This window comes from Anguilla rostrata, chromosome 7, assembly GCF_018555375.3.
Source record: "Anguilla rostrata isolate EN2019 chromosome 7, ASM1855537v3, whole genome shotgun sequence".
Lineage (NCBI taxonomy): Eukaryota > Metazoa > Chordata > Actinopteri > Anguilliformes > Anguillidae > Anguilla > Anguilla rostrata.
Genome location: NC_057939.1, coordinates 56,496,134 through 56,515,219, shown reverse-complemented (window position 1 = coordinate 56,515,219; position 19,086 = coordinate 56,496,134). Strand labels below are relative to the sequence as shown.

Below are 19,086 nucleotides of genomic sequence, written 5' to 3'. Positions count from 1 at the left end.
TATTTTTATTTTAATACTTATGATTTACACATTAAATGTACACAATGTTTTTGTTTAATATTTTGCTATCTACTGAAATAAGGAAGACAATTCTTTGCTGGGATGTGTGGAATTCATCTCTTGATGTCCATGAGTTAAGATATCTCTGTTTGCAATAAAACAAACAATGAATCGCTGTAATCATTGGCCATATGAGCAATAACAGAACCTCTACAGAAAAATATGTTTTCTGAAGCTTTCTGTATTGGTATGCTAAATTATTAAATTTCCCTCTCCATCTCACTTAATATTATGATATATGTCATTTCTATATATCAATTAGGAATAAATTCCAAAAAAATCTTTTGAGGAAATACATCCAGTTTTAAAGTATCATAACATACAAATTTCAGAAAACTATAATAAAGAGTTAATTATTGAATCTCTGGCTACTATTTAACAGTAACTAAATAATGCACCAGAATTGAAGTACAAGGAAGTTTATTTATTTTAGAATTCTTTCATGCTCACACAAACACACGCACACACTCATACACAGATACACACACAATAACAGAAATTATAACAAATACATAGTTAAGTTCACTGTATTTCCTGAATAGAAACAAGTAATCAATAATACTCCTTTTCATGCACTAATTATAGTACTCACTGTAATTAAACATAAATCAACACATATTCAGTCCTATCTCAGGCACTGGATGAAGGACAAAAACGCTTCTAAGAATAATTAGTACAAAAAATAAAAAATACAAAAACTTAAATTACTTCTGTCGAAATCATCTGATAATATGCTGACTTTTTCTTGTGGAGTAAACATACAATTAGCTTTAACATTTGCATTTTTAAAAATGTTTTTTGGAAAGAATTTGGAATGACCAATAGTATACAATATATATAGCCTGTGATTCTGGATTCTTTATACAGACAATTTAATATAAATAATAATGTGAAACCCAAATATTAACATTCTCAAGGACAATCAAGGTAAAACACACCTTTTCGTTTCAGTTTCAATTCAGCCAATTCCATATTTTTCTCCCATAAGCAACACCATTTATAATACATATTGGGAAAAGCGTATCTATATTTCAAGTGGATTATCTCGAATAATCATCTCATAAATACTGCATGTAATACTTTAATATTTAGTCAGTAATAGGCTAATGTGGTAAAAGTGCTGGCCTGGGCCCAGACCCTTCAGTCCTCATTCATCTGGGCAGGTGGCTTGGCTTAGAGCCCAGGAGCAGGCAGCTCCAGTAAGTGTTACTGTTGAATGAGCGTAATTCACGTTTCTGAAGAAAATGTGTATGAACATCATCAGCGCTTTCCCGAAAATATGAAAAGGCTCTTGATTGTACCCTGTGCAGATCAAACCTCCAAAGCATAGTGTGACGTCCTCCAGCGAACACCAGGGTGGGTCACCACAACCAAGCACAGTGTAACGTCCTCCAACGAACACCAGGGTGGGTCACCACAACCAAGCGCAGTGTAACGTCCTCCAATGAACACCAGGGTGAGTCACCACAACCAAGCGCAGTGTAACGTCCTCCAACGAACACCAGGGTGGGCCCGACACGGTCTCCCCCCTGCAGCTGCTCCCTGCAGCTGTCAGCGGTGTTGCTGACACCAGCACACTTAATATGAATTTAAAAAAAATATGGGTAGCACTGTCGCCTCAGAGTGGCGTCCTGGGTTCAAATCCCCCGGGTCCACGTGGGTTTCCTCCAGGTACTCTGGTTTCCTCCCACAGTCCAAAGACATGCAGGTAGGCCAATTGGATTGGAGACTCTAAATTCCCCATAGGTATGAGTGTGAGCGAATGGTGAGTGAATGGTGTGTGATAGTTTGGTGGCCTGTCCAGGGTGAATTCCTGCCTCTCGCCCAATGCACGCTGGGATAGGCTCCAGCACCCCTCGCGACCCTGCCCAGGGGTATAGATAAAGGATGAATGGACTGACATGGTGCTAGCTGAGCAGAGCTGTTTATAGCTTGCTTTCACCTGTGACCTGTTACCGTGCCCTTTCGTCCTGTGCAAGCATTCTTGGCCCTTCCTGTGTTGACTTTGTTCAGGGTTTTGGGAGAGCTATGAAACGTGGTTAAGGACACTTTGGTCTCATTGTATGGGCTTGCCGTCGTGTTCTTGTAAAATTTATTTCTTGCTGCGTCACACTCAGCATCACTTCAGTCTTCCTGCAGAAGTGAAAGCTGATTTTGAAACCTGAGATTCTAGCATGTGTCACCAGATCAGGTCTGTTTCTGTCCTTTAGGGTGCAGATGGCCCTGATGAAGCTTTGATGACTCCTGTCAGTGGGGGGGGGGGTGTCCTGGGGAGGGGCTTAGGTGTTGCTGTCCTTCCGCAGGCTGCGGTCCTGGTTGTGATTGTGGGCCTCCTGTGTTTTATACTGAGCGCTCGTCCCATTCAGGGGCACCATGCTGTTTACCAACATCCCTGAGTGACACCAACAGCACAGACATGACTGAGGGGGGGGGGGGGGTGAGAGAGAGAGGGAGAGAGAGAGAGAGAGGGGAAGAGAGGGGGAGAGAGGGGAAGAGAGAGAGAGAGGGGGGAAGAGAGGGGAAGAGAGAGAGAGAGAGGGAGAGAGAGGGGAAGAGAGAGAGAGAGAGAGAGAGAGAGAGAGAGAGGGAGAGAGAGGTTAATATGATGTACAGCTACAGCACAAGAACCAAGATCCATAGATCACAAATGTGTACATAACAAACGTCTTCCACTGTACAGTATTCCCCAATGACATAATGGGCCATTTTTTACATAAAAAAGACAAGCAGACATGGTTTGCTCCCTATATGGTATGTATGGAGGAAATACAAGGTTGTGCCCAAATTTGGAAAGCGCGGATTAGTGAATTTCCCGCAATCTACTTTCTTAGGATATACATGGCTTTAACATGACTCTTATTAGTATAAACAGCTGTGGAATAAATATCAAACAATTACATTTTTTTGTTATAATGTAAACATTCCAGTCTGCTGTTGTGGTCTTAGATAGATTTCCTAACATTATGCCAGGGCAACAATCTCTCTTTTAATGTTTGAGGGTAACATTTTTTAAATGATGCAGAGGTTTCTTTGCGTGTCGAATTGTTTCCAGTGTGGCCGCCCCAGTTGCTGTGCCGTGCAGCGCTGCTTCAGGTGCTTTAGGTTGGTGTAATAGGTACCGTGAGGGCTGGGGGTCGGTTATCTCTCTGGAGAGCGTGAGAGGGGATGTCTGGCCTGTCTCACGCTGGCCTGTCTCACGCTGGTCTGTCTCACGCTGGCCTGTCTCACGCTGGCCTGTCTCACGCTGGTCTGTCTCACGCTGGTCTGTCTCATGCTGGCCTGTCTCACGCTGGCCTGTCTCACGCTGGCCTGTCTCACGCTGAGGGAATGTGCAGCATGTGGCCTTGCCCTGGCAGCATTCAGCTGCTTTCACATCGTGAGTGAAGTGAGTGAAGAAACCGTCCTTATCGTTACAATTTAAAAAAATAAAACTGTCTCTGAAGATGGATCTGCTAAATGTTTGTCTCTCTTCCAACAAGCAGTGGGTAAAACCAACAAGCATGGCAATGTCCAGCAGGGGGCGTACCTTGAAACAGTTCTTGAATTTCTTGCTGACAAAATAGAGGATGATGGGGTTTATACAGGAGTTGACAGTGGCCAGATTTATGCCGAGGTAGTCAAGCACCAACAAGAAGCTAAAATTAAGAGGAAAATCATTTTAATTAAGTTTAAATCCCTCCAGTGGAGTGTTCTCCAAAACATGTAATTTCATGGGGGTCGACAGTTCTGAAATGTAAAGCTATTTCTTGATGACATTTTAAATGCTTTCTAACAATGAAGAATAAAGAAAAATAATTATCAATGACTTCTAAATGAACAGTTATCATGTAAGTCTGTTCTTTTTAACTAAAACAGAGCTATTATTGTGGTACCAACTGATCTAGCTCTATTTTGTACACAAAAATATTTTGAACATATTTTAGTAAATTTAAAAAATGCTTATATTTATTCAATTTAAGAAACTAAATATGTCTACTTACTTGAGCAGGTCACAGCGCCCGGTGTCACTGGGAATGTACATTAATTTCTTTAATATCCTGCTGAGATGCAAAGGAAACCAGCACAGTGCAAATATCAGCACTAAGCAGAACACCGCCTTGGCCACCTCTCGCCTCTGAAACAGGAAAAACACCAGTAAGACAGAGCATCGTAACAAAGATCTGTAAAAATCAGGATTTTCATCACCCATCACCCAAGGTTTATGAAAGTGTTAAGGGTTCCTTAAATATGTTATAACAGGACCTCTGAGCAGTCAGATAAAATGGCTGGAATACATGCGTGAATGAGTGAATAAGTGAATGCATGAATGTGTGAATATATGAATAAGTGAATGAGTGAATAAGTGAATAAGTGAATGAGTGAATAAGTTAATAAGTGAATGAGTGCAACTGAAAGCCAGAAAAGTCCTTTCCTGTGTAAGTAACCAAGGCGAGAGAGTATTGCCCCAGAGTATTGCCATGAATAATGATTTAGGAATTTCATCACTTTTAACATTTAATATATGTGTTACTAATACGCAGTTTCACATTATTCACATAGTTCAATAAGTCTCTCACCTGCTTGAGGTGCTCGCTCAGAGCAATCCTCAGACTCCCATTCCTGCGGTGGAGCATCTCGCTGGTCATGAGGGTGTAAAATATGGCTGTGCAGGCCAGAGGAACGCAGAAGTAGAAGCCAAAAAGCCACCAGTCTTTGGCATTCATGTAGAACTGAAGAGAAGAGCAGAGGTTTAGAAACAGGAAGCAAACTAGACAGAGCTCTCTGCACTGAAATATACACAAGGAAACTCTGTGGACCTTCAAAGAAAACATCTCTACCATGATTTATGGAGTTTCAAAATCCATTGAGCTGGTTTATGAGCTCATATTTCCCACATTATGTTCTGAAAACAAACCATCACAGCAGGTTGGGTTGTGTGAAAAGTTCCATAGGAAATAATTGATATTTTGAGAAGCCTAATCGCAGTTAGATGATTAGGTACTTACGTGTATAAACAAAGTCATTAAAGCTCTTCATACAAGCAAACAAATCAGGGTCAGGCTCTTAACAGGGCCCATAGTTTTCCAGCATAATAGATTTACATCAGCTTCCCTCAGACACTGCGTGTTTAGCCATAATACCCTTGCAGATGCCTGCAGCCCTTAAGATTAGAATTGTGTGTTACACTGCAGACACATGGGGCAATTGGGAATACACACACTGGTCTGCTATATATGTGCATTCCCACCATGGGATTCCCATGTTTCCCATTGCAAACAATGGCTTAGCAAAAGGTCAAAGTCTTTAATAGCCTACTTGTTCTTTTCTAGTAAAATACCCAGCCTGTAATGTATACAGTAAAAGGATATAGTTCAGAGTACATAATGGCTAAGAATGTGACACTTGCCTTTAAAAACAAAAATTCTTAAGCCCCCAAGGGACTCTGTTACTCATTATGTGTCTTACAGCCAGACAATACAGGGTTGGCCTGGGCTGGGTCATCACCCAACATTGGCCTGGGCTGGGTCATCACCCAACATTGGCCTGGGCTGGGTCATCACCCAACATTGGCCTGGGTGGGGTCATCACCCAACATTGGCCTGGGCTGGGTCATCACCCAACATTGGCCTGGGTGGGGTCATCACCCAACATTGGCCTGGGCTGGGTCATCACCCAACATTGGCCTGGGCTGGGTCATCGCCCAACATTGGCCTGGGCGGGGTCATCGCCCAACATTTGCCTGGGTGGGGTCATCACCCAACATTGGCCTGGGCGGGGTCATCACCCAACATTGGCCTGGGCGGGGTCATCACCCAACATTGGCTGGCAGCCTGCAGCAGATGGTCTACCATAACCTGGGTCCTCAGGTTGCTGCTGCATAAACACGTCCTAGTGACTCCCCAGGCACTTACAGGTCACCAGATGCCAAAGCAAAGAGATGCACTCCTCCTGTAATCAGTGAGAGCTCTCCTGCGAGCCTCTCTATGGCTGGTGTAAGAAGTTACTAGTTCCCTGGTGAGCATGTTAGAACAGCATGCAGTTTCAGCACTTCCTGTGTGGGTGGCAGAGCAGTGTTATAAGAGCACATTACAGCTTTCCATTCCTATTGGGATGAAGGGCTGGGGATGCATCGCATGCAGCTTTAATTTCAGAGACATGTTTGTTATTCTTCGGTTTGTGATGTTGTTGAATAACAAACACACTGACTGGTTTATACGAGCAGCTTACCACCACATCATTGCCCAATGCAGCAAGCTCTGGACTGTCAGGACACCCGGGTGTGCTGGGTTTGTTTTAACTATGGTAATAAAAATTATTTCCCCAGTATACTCAGAACTGTACATTGCTACAGTATGTTGATATTTTCATTGCATTGTGAGGAAGGCCAGTCAGCTCAGAGCATCAGTGAACCATGTATATAGATCCAATATATGAAACCCTTCTAAAATGAGTGTATAAGAAGTACTGTACCATCATGAATGGGGTCTGTGGGTAGAGCATGCAGGTTTTCATTGTGACGTTTTTGTAGTCGAAGGTGACGATGCTGAACCCAATGGCTTCTGGCACAGCCAGTAAGATGGACAGGACCCAAATGGAGATGATCTCCACAGCCGTGAGCAGCGGGATGCCGACGCCCTGGACCCGGCTCCATGAGGCCACCGCCCTGTACCTGGGACAGAGAGTACCACAAACAGCCTTATGATCCGCTCTATACCACCGCCCTGTACCTGGGACAGAGAGTACCACAAACAGCCTTATGATCCGCTCTATACCACCGCCCTGTACCTGGGACAGAGAGTACCACAAACAGCCTTATGATCCGCTCTATACCACCGCCCTGTACCTGGGACAGAGAGTACCACAAACAGCCTTATGATCTGCTCTATACCACCGCTCTGTACCTGGGAGAGAAAATACCACAAACAACCTTATGATCCGCTCTATACCACCGCCCTGTACCTGGGACAGAGAGTACCACAAACAGCCTTATGATCCGCTCTATACCACCGCCCTGTACCTGGGACAGAGAGTACCACAAACAGCCTTATGATCCGCTCTATACCACCGCCTGTACCTGGGACAGAAAGTACCACAAACACCTTATGATCCGCTCTATACCACCGCCCTGTACCTGGGACAGAGAGTACCACAAACAGCCTTATGATCTGCTCTATACCACCGCTCTGTACCTGGGAGAGAAAATACCACAAACAACCTTATGATCCGCTCTATACCACCGCCCTGTACCTGGGACAGAGAGTACCACAAACAGCCTTATGATCTGCTCTATACCACCGCTCTGTACCTGGGACAGAGAATACCACAAACAGCCTTATGATCCGCTCTATACCACCGCCCTGTACCTGGGACAGAGAGTACCACAAACAGCCTTATGATCCGCTCTATACCACCGCTCTGTACCTGGGAGAGAGAGTACCACAAACAGCCTTATGATCCTCTCTATACCACCGCCCTGTACCTGGGACAGAGAGTACCACAAACAGCCTTATGATCCGCTCTATACCACCGCCCTGTACCTGGGACAGAGAGTACCACAAACAGCCTTATGATCCGCTCTATACCACCGCCCTGTACCTGGGACAGAGAGTACCACAAACAGCCTTATGATCCGCTCTATACCACCGCCCTGTACCTGGGACAGAGAGTACCACAAACAGCCTTATGTACCACGCTCTGTACCACTGCCCCAAGTGCTGCATTTCTCGAAATCAGTCTACATCTGTGCTTGCCAACCATTTTCCTGAAGATCTGCCATCCTGTAGGTTTTCATTCCAACCCTAACAAAACACACCTCATTCAACAGTTAGAGATATTGTTGAGCTGTAAATGAGTAGAATCAGGTGCAGTGAATTAGAGTTGAAATGAAACTGAACTGGTTAGAACTGAAGTCTTTATTTTTCAGTTCTGAGCAATTATGTAATTTACATATATTTCTATATTTTATCAGATCAATATGAAGAGGATTCTTCTGAACTGTCTGGCAAAAAGTGCAAGGTCCCCCAAGGTACTGTTCTTGGGCCCATGCTTAGGCATGTGCTTTTCTGCATTATACTTCCCTGCTGTTGAGGCCACAAGCAGCTGTTGTCAGCCAAGGCAGTCAAAAGACATTACATCTGTTCTAAAACTAGCTGTGCTAATGTAGGAGCATGGACTAACTGTTGCCTAACTAAACTAAAACTAAAAAATGCATGAACTGATGACTATCTGCCCTTAGAGATGCTTTAAAGGTCACCAGAGAAAAGTGGCCAGACAGACACTTCCTGTTGTGGCAAGATGAAGACAAAATTTCACAACTAAAATTCTGCACTGTCAGGTTTCCTAAGCCACCCTTCATCCAGCATGGAGAAAGCAGCTGGGTTTCCTCACTAAAGCCAGGTGATTTCACCATCTTACATGTGTTCTAGTCTTGGTTGTAACATACTGATTGCCCAACTCAAGCTTACCAGAAAGCTCCTCTAATCCGCCATTTCAGACCACGTCCGTCATCTGGTCTGAGTACGCACTAATGGAATGGGCTCTACATTCAGCTACTCTGCATGTGAAGACTGTGGTCCTATATGTACAACTACCTTGGCCAGAAATTCTCCAGTGTACAGCAGGCTTGTACGCATGCAATACCATCAGTACATGAGGGAAATAGATAAAGGCTACTTTTAACAAAAAAAAAAAATATATATTTCTATTCTGAGGAACATAAATGACTTTTCACAGCAAAGTCCTGTTGGCACGCTCTTTCAACATATCTTCCTCATCAAAACACTTTTTGTGGCATGCAGCATGAATAATTACCAACAACTACCAGCATTTTTTAAAAACTTTGAATGGCTTCAAGATGGCTGCTATCCTGCGATCATTACGCCTGAGTAGAGTTTACAATCCTTCTCACGATTCCTCAGAGCAACTGTTTTAAAACAAAATTGACCGCTGCAAACATTATATGCCGTGTCAATTTTTAAAAAAAGATGTCTGTCTTTTTGTCTCTCTCTCAGAGTTTCGTTAGTATTTCCAGGTTCCGTTAGTGCACATGTAAATATTTGCATCGTGACAGGAAGAGAAGGATACTTCTGCCCTTTTTTCCACTTGGTGGCATATAAGGTTTACAAGACAAAGAGCCTGTTTCTGGAAAAATCCTCTCATTTGCTTTTAGTCAATATCCTGCACATGGACTTTTGTTTGCTTGTCTGGCACGCAACTTTAGCTTGGGAATCTCAGTAGGAAAGTAACAAAAAGATCAGACATTTTAAATTCACATATGAAATGAAGGTAAGCATAGAATATATAAAACTGTTTAAGAGATATGAACTCAACCTACATTCTGCTACATTGAAAAAAGAAGACACAAAAGCTGCATCATATTGCCTGTGGCTAAAGACACAAAGCAGTGCATTGATGTGTAAAAATGCCAGTGTAACAGGATACATTAGAACCCTCTCAGAAAGCTTTTCAGCTGCACACTACGCCTGCAATGGCAGCATAAATAAACAGTAAGTGCTTGCATCCTCTTTGCCTTTTCAGCTTCTGAAGGGCATAACTAATTATCTTTGGAGGGGGGAATACTATACAATGTATTACAAATGGGAGAACCTCTTATTTTGGCGTTTTAAAATATATTTGTTTCTGTGTGTGTCTTGGATGTTATATACACATCTACTGATGGAGTACTGCTCTATACGTTCTCATAAGGAGGAGCCAAGCAGACAATTCCAAATGACCTTATTAACTTCCGCAACTGCTCACCTCAAACACGATATTAACTGGCTCACACCCTCTATTTCCTCTTAAGTGAAATGAGGGAACTAATTAATCTTTCCGGAGCCATTTGTCCACAGTCCTCAAAGGAGCTTTACCAGGACAAAATGTTGTTTTGAGAATAAACATGGCCATAGAACCTCACTGGCTTTTCCCTCCCTTACTTTTCAGACAGGTGACACTTGGGTCAAAGGTCAAATCTGGCTTTAACTAAAAGCTTTTCCTGCCCCGTGGAGTGCAGTGTCCGTGTGAACAGCTTTCTAGGTGGCTCTTTCAAGGCCCGCAGGCCTACTCTGTCAGGGGTCAAAGGTCGGAGGAAAAGGGCAGGGCGTGTTCCCTGGTTAGTGATGGACACCACATTTCCTGAGCGACGCTGAAAGGTTCTTTTGTGCTGGGTAATGTCCTCGAGGCACGAATACATTCTGCACATAACCTCAGCGTACGCAGGAGATTATCTTTTGCAGATGTTGGCTTGCGCGGACATTCAAAAACATCAAAGCCTCTTATTAACGTACATGCATAATATATCTACAGCTAGTTATATTATGTGTCCCATACCCCACTAAAAATGAATATTACCAGCGCTATTCTTCCCCTGGACTAATCAAATCCATGGTTATTTGATGTTTAGTTGTTTATTTAGTCAAATAATGAATAACAGCTAAAGTATTAAAGTGACCCTGGATCACAAATTTATTCCATTAAAACGGGAAGTTAGACATTCTACAAGAATGCAGAAAAAATGATTTATTCCAAAGGTCCAATTATTCCAAATGACTTTAAAACTGTTTTTCCAATGATTCCTATTATTCAGTTACAGTCTGAGGCTGTACTGTACTGTACCTGTCTGTAACACAGGGAGTAATACTGTACCTATCTGTAAAACAGGGAGTAATACTGTACCTATCTGTAACACAGGGAGTAATACTGTACCTATCTGTAACACAGGGTGTAAATACTGTACCTGTCTGTAACACAGGGTGTAAATACTGTACCTGTCTGTAACACAGGGTGTAAATACTGTACCTGTCTGTAACACAGGGAGTAATACTGTACCTGTCTGTAACACATGGAGTAATACTGTACCTGTCTGTAACACAGGGTGTAAATACTGTACCTGTCTGTAACACAGGGAGTAATACTGTACCTGTCTGTAACACAGGATGTAAATACTGTACCTGTCTGTAACACAGGGAGTAATACTGTACCTGTCTGTAACACAGGGAGTAATACTGTACCTGTCTGTAACACAGGGAGTAAATACTGTACCTGTCTGTAACACAGGGTGTAAATACTGCACCTATCTGTAACACAGGGAGTAAATACTGTACCTGTCTGTAACACAGGGAGTAATACTGTACCTGTCTGTAACACAGGGAGTAAATACTGTACCTGTCTGTAACACAGGGAGTAATACTGTACCTGTCTGTAACACAGGGAGTAATACTGTACCTGTCTACGCTGAGCGCACACAGATTAAGGACTGTGATGCCCACAGAAGCCTTCTGCAGGAAGGGGACCAGTTTACACAGGAAGAGTCCGAAAGGATGGTCTTCCAAGAGCCACCTTCCAGCCAGGAGCTGTATGGGGGAGAAGAGTCACAGCGTCACTGTGATTGGCTGAGGGGGACAGACACACAGACACAGCGTCACTGTGATTGGCTGAGGGGGACAGACACACAGACACAGCGTCACTGTGATTGGCTGAGGGGGACAGACACAGCGTCACAGTGATTGGCTGAGGGGACAGACACACAGACACAGCGTCACTGTGATTGGCTGAGGGGACAGACACACAGACACAGCGTCACTGTGATTGGCTGAGGGGGACAGACACACCAGCAGTGCTGATTCTGTGTTGTGTCACTGAATCTGTCACCACCCTCAACAAGGTGAACACATCTCCACATCTGGCCTCTTTCCTTGCGAGCGCTGAAGTGCTGCATTCTGCTTTGCTCTGAGTGTCAAAGTGATCGAGTCTGAGTCCTTGACTTAATGGGTCTGACACAGCTCTTGTATCACCCTAGAGGGAACAGCAGGTATTCTGTGGCTGAACTATGCAGAAATTGGCTCTTGAGAGCCACAAAGTGGGATTTTCAAAAAGCCTCTTGACTGAATCATTTAAACCCAAACAAATGATGGACATTTCTGGAGAGGGGCTGGCATTGTTCCCAACTCCAGACACTTTGGTTGGGGAATTCAGATGTCGTGCCATGTTTGCTTTATTGCCTGATTTAATCCTGGCAAACTGATTAAAATGACACATTTTTTCTAGGGCTGCTTTTCCAGTGTATAAGCCGCAAACCAACACGTTAGCTTTGTCACTTAATGACAAGTGGTTTTGAACTTTGATTACTGGAGATATGGAAATGCTTTAACTTTTCCATTCAGTTTTCCTTCCTGGTGATTCTGCTTTGTTAGCTCTGGTTTTTAAATTTTAAAAAATTACAATACTTACAATAGCCAACATTATGTTGAAACAACTGACTGTGAACTTGGAGAGGTGATGACTGAGTTCATCTGAAATTCTAGTCAGAAGAGTTCAGTTTGATGAATGGTTTCCTGTCCGTTTCGAGGCCCTTACTCTGAGAATGCCTCGTCTGTGAGCTGCTCAGGATGTGTTCTGTCTGAACACCACTGCGTTCTGCGGAAGTCCTGTCAGAATGAGATTCCTGGGGACAGTTTGAATGAATCTTTCCCTTTCCCATGACATGGGCATCGCCATTGACCGGCTCCCCTGCAGAACGCAGGACGACAAGGCAACTACCTGAGTTACCCGAGCTGTCACAGAGTGCTGGGCTTGGGGACGGATCAGTGGCAGTCAGAATGACACACAGTACAACGCGTCTTAGCCAAAAATAATGATTAGGGTCATAACCCCTTGCAAAATGGATTAAGCACCCATCTCAAGTTAAAGAGCTTCTTTTTGCCTTCAGATGAGATCACCCATTAGTGTTGGCAAAATATACAATAAAAAGCATCACTAAGGTCTGACCATTTGTTTCTTGTCTGAAAGTCAGTAACCTTTGTTTGTTCTGCAACTCCATACATAAATTTGTCAGTTATTGTGTCAACATGCAGACTGAAAAACAAAAAACTGAAGTGAAGTGGTCAACCTCCGCTCCACCAGGGGGCAACCTGTGCCCCAAGAATGGGCTTTACGGTCGATGCCAAATAAAAACACAGAGATTGAGTTTACTACAAAAGCTGCTTCGGTCTATGCCAAATCCTTTCTGTTCACAGATGCTGAATTAATTTATTGAATGGTGGAGCAGTTTTAATTTTCTGTTGCCTTTAACTAGAACAAACATTGTTCACTAATGGTTTTTACAATCTAGAAGTGATTTACTGTAGTTTTACTATTATTCACTGACAATCCAACATAAACAAATGATAATTACATGGCAAGAACTGTTCATTACTAAGACTGCTTTCACAATCTGTGCTGATTAAATTAATTTACTTTCTGTAAACCGCACAGACAGAAAACTGTAAACATGTTGGTTTTGTCGATTTGGAAGTCATGCTGATAATTTCCAGGCGCTGGCCGTGTGGTGAGGTCAAGCCGAAGGCAGGATGAGGTAGCCGGTGGAACGGCCAGGCTCTGGTTCTCTGACCTGGCGGCGTCTCGTGTGTTTATTTTAGGAGGCCCGGTCTCAGCCACACTCATCGCAGGGTCTGGAGATTACAGTAGAGTGCTGCAGAGATAAGCCCCTGGCTCTCCGATCCGGGACCGGCCCATACTGGGACCGTCACCCCAACCCTTTGATCTCGTCTGCACATGCACGTTAAGTCACAATAACAAGACAAAATTGCCCTCCATCTTAGGAGAAAAGGTACATTTTACCCTACAATTTTAGGCCGCTCCTCTGTGCAGTATGAGCAAGTTCCAGTGTTTAAATGCGTACTACCACCACCATCCTGTACTGCTTGTTATTATCATTTATAGTTTGTCATTTGCCAGACACTTTTAGCCAAAGTGACTTACAAAAGTACATTCACAAGGTAAGAAAATATAAAGTCATAATGAGTTTAGTGAAAATTACTGTTAAATGATTCACTCTCAAAACTGATTTAGGGAAATTAGGTGCCCGGAATAAATGCTAACCTCACATGAGAGTCAATATTTCAGAACTTTTCATTCTTTATATTTCACAGGACACTGGCACAACCTGATCACAGCATACATGCCACTGAAATGTACTGTTTTCACTGCAAGAGACAGACCTCACCAGCATGGATTTATCTGTCCTGTATCTGTGTCTGTATCTGTGCTGTGTCTGTGTCTGTATCTGTGCTGTGTCTGTCCTGTATCTGTGTCTGTGCTGCATCTGTCCTGTATCTGTTCTGTGTCTGTGCTGTATCTATACTGTATCAGTGCTGTGTCTGTCCTTTATCTGTGCTGTGTCAGTGCTGTGTCTGTCCTGTATCTGTCCTGTGTCTGTGCTGTATCAGTGCTGTGTCTGTCCTGTATCTATACTGTATCAGTGTTGTGTCTGTCCTGTATCTGTGCTGTATCTGTGTCTGTGCTGCGTCTGTCCTGTATCTGTTCTGTGTCTGTGCTGTATCTATACTGTATCAGTGCTGTGTCTGTCCTTTATCTGTGCTGTGTCTGTCCTGTATCTGTCCTATGTCTGTGCTGTATCTATACTATATCAGTGCTGTGTCTGTCCTGTATCAGTGCTGTGTCTGTCCTGTGTCTGTGCTGCGTCTGTGCTGTATCTGTCCTGTGTCTGTGCTGTATCTATACTGTATCAGTGCTGTGTCTGTCCTGTATCTGTGCTGTGTCTGTCCTTCATCTGTGCTGTGCCTGTCCTTTATCTGTGTTGTATCAGTGCTGCATCTGTCCTGTATCTGTCCTGAGTCTGTGCTGTATCAGTGCTGTGTCTGTCCTGTATCTGTCCTGTATATGTCCTGTGTCTGTCTGGTATCTGTCTTGTATCTGTGCTGTATCTGTCCTGTATATGTCCTGTGTCTGCCCTGTGTCTGTCCTGTATCTGTCCTGTATCTGTGCTGTGTCTATCCTGTATCTGTCCTGTATCTGTGCTGTATCTGTGCTGTGTCTATCCTGTATCTGTCCTGTATCTGTGCTGTATCTGTGCTGTGTTTATCCTGTATCTGTGCTGTATCTGTGCTGTGTCTATCCTGTATCTGTCCTGTGTCTATCCTGTATCTGTCCTGTATCTGTCTGGTATCTGTCTTGTATCTGTGCTGTATCTGTCCTGTATATGTCCTGTGTCTGCCCTGTGTCTGTCCTGTATCTGTCCTGTATCTGTGCTGTGTCTATCCTGTATCTGTCCTGTATCTGTGCTGTATCTGTGCTGTGTCTATCCTGTATCTGTCCTGTATCTGTGCTGTATCTGTGCTGTGTCTATCCTGTATCTGTGCTGTATCTGTGCTGTGTCTATCCTGTATCTGTCCTGTATCTGTCCTGTATCTGTGCTGTGTCTGTCCTGTGTCTGTGCTGTATCAGTGCTGTGTCTGTCCTGTATCTATACTGTATCTGTGCGGTGTCTATCCTGTATCTGTCCTGTATCTGTGCTGTGTCTATCCTGTATCTGTCCTGTATCTGTGCTGTATCTGTGCTGTGTCTATCCTGTATCTGTCCTGTATCTGTCCTGTATCTGTGCTGTGTCTGTACTGTGTCTGTCCTGTGTCTGTGCTGTATCAGTACTGTGTCTGTCCTGTATCTATACTGTATCAGTGCTGTGTCTGTGCTTTATCTGAGGATAACTCCATGTACAGGGAGCCAGCAGTCCCTGCTAGTCACCTGTCACCATGAGAACATAACTGTGCCAGCCAAGTGTCTTAGCCAATGGAGTGGCAGCCCTTAGACCCAACAAATCTCAGTGTTTTAAAGGCTTTTAGCACACATAGAAAAGTATGAATGCCATTTACCTGAATAATGTATGTTAAGATATAACTCGCTTAATTCTGTGTAATTCAGGTTTTTCTGGAGGAAGTGAACCTAATCATTGTGTTAAAAGTTCACTTCGGTTAGGTTAATCATAATTTAGGTTAATCATAGCATTCTGAAAGTTATAGCATAGCTTTAACTGCCATTTCCAAGGACAAGCCAAATTACTCTGACAGTCCAATATCGGATGACTGAGACTAAAAACTTATGTTCAAGAATTTCAGTATTATAACTGATCCTATTTCCTCTGCCTGCATTTGAGCTTATACATTTTTAAAGATCTGTCACCATGAGAAAGCCCATCTTCCAAATGGCCTGAAGTTAAGCACAATGTACCATTGAGATGTTCACCATCCAGCAGCATCCATCCTTCCTACCTTGTACATGTTGATAGGGATGTCGATGGTGATGTAGATCAGGTCCCCCAGGGCCAGGCTGGCGATGAGGGCGTTGGGGCCGTTCCTCATGCACTTGTTCTGGTAGATGATCCTCAGCAGAGTGGCATTCCCCACCATGCCCACCGCGAAGATGATGCAAGAGATGACGGTGTTGATGTATTTGAAAATCCACTTGATGGACGTGTCCTGCGTGCAGAGCGGAGGAGGGACTGGCCCCACCCTCACTGAGCCATTGGACCCCGAGGGTGGAGGGGGACCGACGGAGGGGCGGTCAGCTGCTGGGGGCTGGGTGGAGGGGGATTCGAGGGCCGGGGGCAGGGTGGAGGGGGGTTCGAGGGCCGGGGGCAGGGTGGAGGGGGGTTCGAGGGCCGGGGGCAGGGTGGAGGGGGAATCGTGGGCCGGGGGCAGGGTGGAGAGGAGTTTGAGGGCTGGGGGCTGGGTGTGGGGAACACGCACCCGCTGGGTGGGGGGTTCTATGGCCAGGTCGCTGCTGGTGGTGTTAGTCTGACCCGCTCCCCAGCCGGTCGTGCAGAACAGCGCCAGCAGCAGGGCCACAGGGCCCATTCCTACACGCATTCCACACTCCGATTAAGAGATACACCGATAAGGGCTGCTGGACAGCCTTTCTGGGAAAGGAAAAGATAAGAGACATTTTACGAGCGTGCGCCAAGGGCGGGCATGGCAAGGCTCAGAGGTCTGACATTCCCACTTCCCAACCGACGCTGTTCCTGGAACAAATTAGCCAAGCTTTGTCCATTTTACTGAATTACGGCAGAAATTTGATCCAAAGTTCAAATGAAGGGTAAATAAATATTTAGTAATGAAACTCAGTGTTAGTTGATTTAGAAGTATATAACCAGTAGACAGCTCAAGGCTGACAGATGTGAAAAACAGTTTCCCCAGCAGTCATTTTTGAGAAAATAGTTTGGTGTCCGGCATCTTACCCCTAAACACAGTTCCTCTGTACAAACGGAGTATGCTTTTTCACACTCAAAAGTCTGAACAAACATAAAATATATTGTAAAAATAAAACACAATTTGTAGAGGTTTTTTAAAAAAATTTAGCAAGACATTGCATACACTTCACAATGTAGCTAAGTATCTGAGCAGTAATGGCTAATGTTCACAGGGAGGGGAGTACTGATGCTGCTTTAAGAGACATAATTACTCCTGATGAGCGAAGGGGCATCTCTGGGCCACGCGTGACCAGCCTCAGTTAAAACAATGACGTCGTGTCTCTGTTATTCCTGGAAGCACTGACTGGGTGTTGCATGAAGTGTCAAAATATAAAGAATGATATTTGTATTTTGTGTCATTTTTTAGTTTTAATTGGTTTTAAACCCAGGCATTGCATTATCACAGTGCTTTCCTCAGTTTACATGTCAGTTTCTGATTCTGCCAGTCAAATCACAAAATGGTTCTTTCAAAAAAATACCATACCTGATTTTTCAAAATTTATATTTTGTATTTTTTAAATATTGTTTATTTAGAGTTCGAGTGAAACTATGTACAAAGCATGTTTTATTGATGCATACAGTAATTAATAAACCAGACAGTATATCAAATGCACTTGCAGAAACAAGTAAATAAACAAAAGAGAAACAATTTATGTTACGAACAGAACTCGGGTCTTATCCTCAGAAAGGAGCCCAGGCTTTACCTGTATATTGTGGCATTACCAAGAGCACAAACTGTCCTGAATAGAGCAGAACCATGTGCGCCAAATCTGGTATGTCAGCAGTGAAATGCTTATTTTAATAACTGTTTCCTGTACAAACTCCCAGCTGCCACTGAGTACACAAAGCTCTATTTATCAGACAGCTCCTGGTGTAGCATCACAGTTTAGGATCAGCCCCAGCAGTAGTGGAACCTGTGACAGCGCTCATACAGCACATTTATGAATAATAAATGCCTCCGTTTTCCACCTACCGTTCCTAAAACGTTCGTCTTCCTCGAATGATGAACTTTCGGCTGAGGCTCCCAGACATCCACCGCGCGCCACGAGCGTAATTAGCGACGCATCAAAGTCACGCTGCGTCTCCTTAGAACTGCAGCGTCTGCTCTGAAGTGCCAAGCGCTGTGTCGCTGGGTTTCCCTGTCCTGTGCTTCTCTGTCCCCCTCTCCCTCTCTATCCCTCTCTCTCTCCCCCTCTCTATCCCTCTCCCTCTCTCTCTCTCCCGCTTTCCCTCTCTCTCCTTCCCCGTCTCTCCCTCTGTCTCTCTCTCCCTCTCTTTCCCCGTCTCTCTCTCTCTGTGTCTCTCACCCTCTCTATCCCTCTCTCTCTCTCTCTCTCTCCCCCTCTCTGTCTCTCTCTCTCTCTCTCTCTCTCTCTCTCGCTGGGTGGGATGTTAAGTCTCCTTCTCCGCTCGTGGTCCCAGAGGCCACGCCCTCTCCGCTGCTGCAGCCTGCTGACAGACAGCTCTGTTGTGGCACAGGGCATCATGGGAAAATGTGGCTCATAATACTTTCCCCTCTCAGACTGTCCCGCTCCCGTGAAACTATTTCCTAAAAAAAGATCCCCATAGCAGACAGAAAGCACAGTCTTGCATCATGTCTTTGGGCAGCCATTAGCAAGTCTATGAATGAATAATGAGTAATAAAGACATAGTAGTACCCTTATAGTTGGAGGATATTAGATGGTATGCACCAAGAACAATCTTTAGTTTGCTTGAGTGAAATACTTTTTGATACAAGATTTCAAATGCATAGAAATACATTTATTTTGTTCTACGCTCATAACAAAGGCATTTAGAAATGTTTTATAAATAGAAAATAATTTTTTTATCTATACTGCTGAAAGTGTATCCAGCCTCATCTTAAATGACTCCCAATAGCCTGGTGTCACCTGGAAACGTTTCCACAGATGAAGCAGACACAGATGAGATAAGAATCTGATAAGGGGCTTTATGGGAGAATGCTGATAACACCATGCTGTTTATATAATAATATACATAACCATTCA

General features: G+C 44.0%; 1 protein-coding gene across 2 annotated transcripts; it reads right to left on the bottom strand.

Annotated features, from left to right (window-relative positions):
* Window positions 1-463: 463 nt before the first annotated feature.
* Window positions 464-18,347, bottom strand: LOC135260144 (endothelin-1 receptor-like). Of its 2 annotated transcripts, none has more exons than XM_064345364.1 (8): window positions 18,054-18,347; window positions 16,104-16,746; window positions 11,263-11,390; window positions 6,511-6,709; window positions 4,617-4,769; window positions 4,041-4,174; window positions 3,587-3,695; window positions 464-2,480 (listed from the first exon to the last, which is right to left on the bottom strand). In XM_064345364.1, exons 2-8 carry the CDS (start codon window positions 16,698-16,700, stop codon window positions 2,340-2,342), a joined length of 1,461 nt encoding a protein of 486 aa, XP_064201434.1. In that variant the 5' UTR covers window positions 16,701-16,746; window positions 18,054-18,347; the 3' UTR covers window positions 464-2,339. The 2 variants fall into 2 exon arrangements, with proteins under 2 accessions (XP_064201434.1, XP_064201433.1); XM_064345363.1 differs by having other exon boundaries at window positions 16,104-16,750; window positions 18,054-18,346.
* Between the last annotated feature and the right edge of the window lie 739 nt (window positions 18,348-19,086).

Excerpts from the sequence above, each read along its gene's own strand:
- LOC135260144 (XM_064345364.1), bottom strand. The coding sequence starts at position 16,700 with ATGCGTGTAGGAATGGGCCCTGTGGCCCTGCTGCTGGCGCTGTTCTGC. Across the intron at positions 11,391-16,103 it reads TCCCTATCAACATGTACAAG|CTCCTGGCTGGAAGGTGGCT; the intron begins GTAGGAAGGATG and ends TCCCCCATACAG. Across the intron at positions 2,481-3,586 it reads AATTCAAGAACTGTTTCAAG|TCATGTCTGTGCTGTTGGTG; the intron begins GTACGCCCCCTG and ends CCCCCCCCTCAG.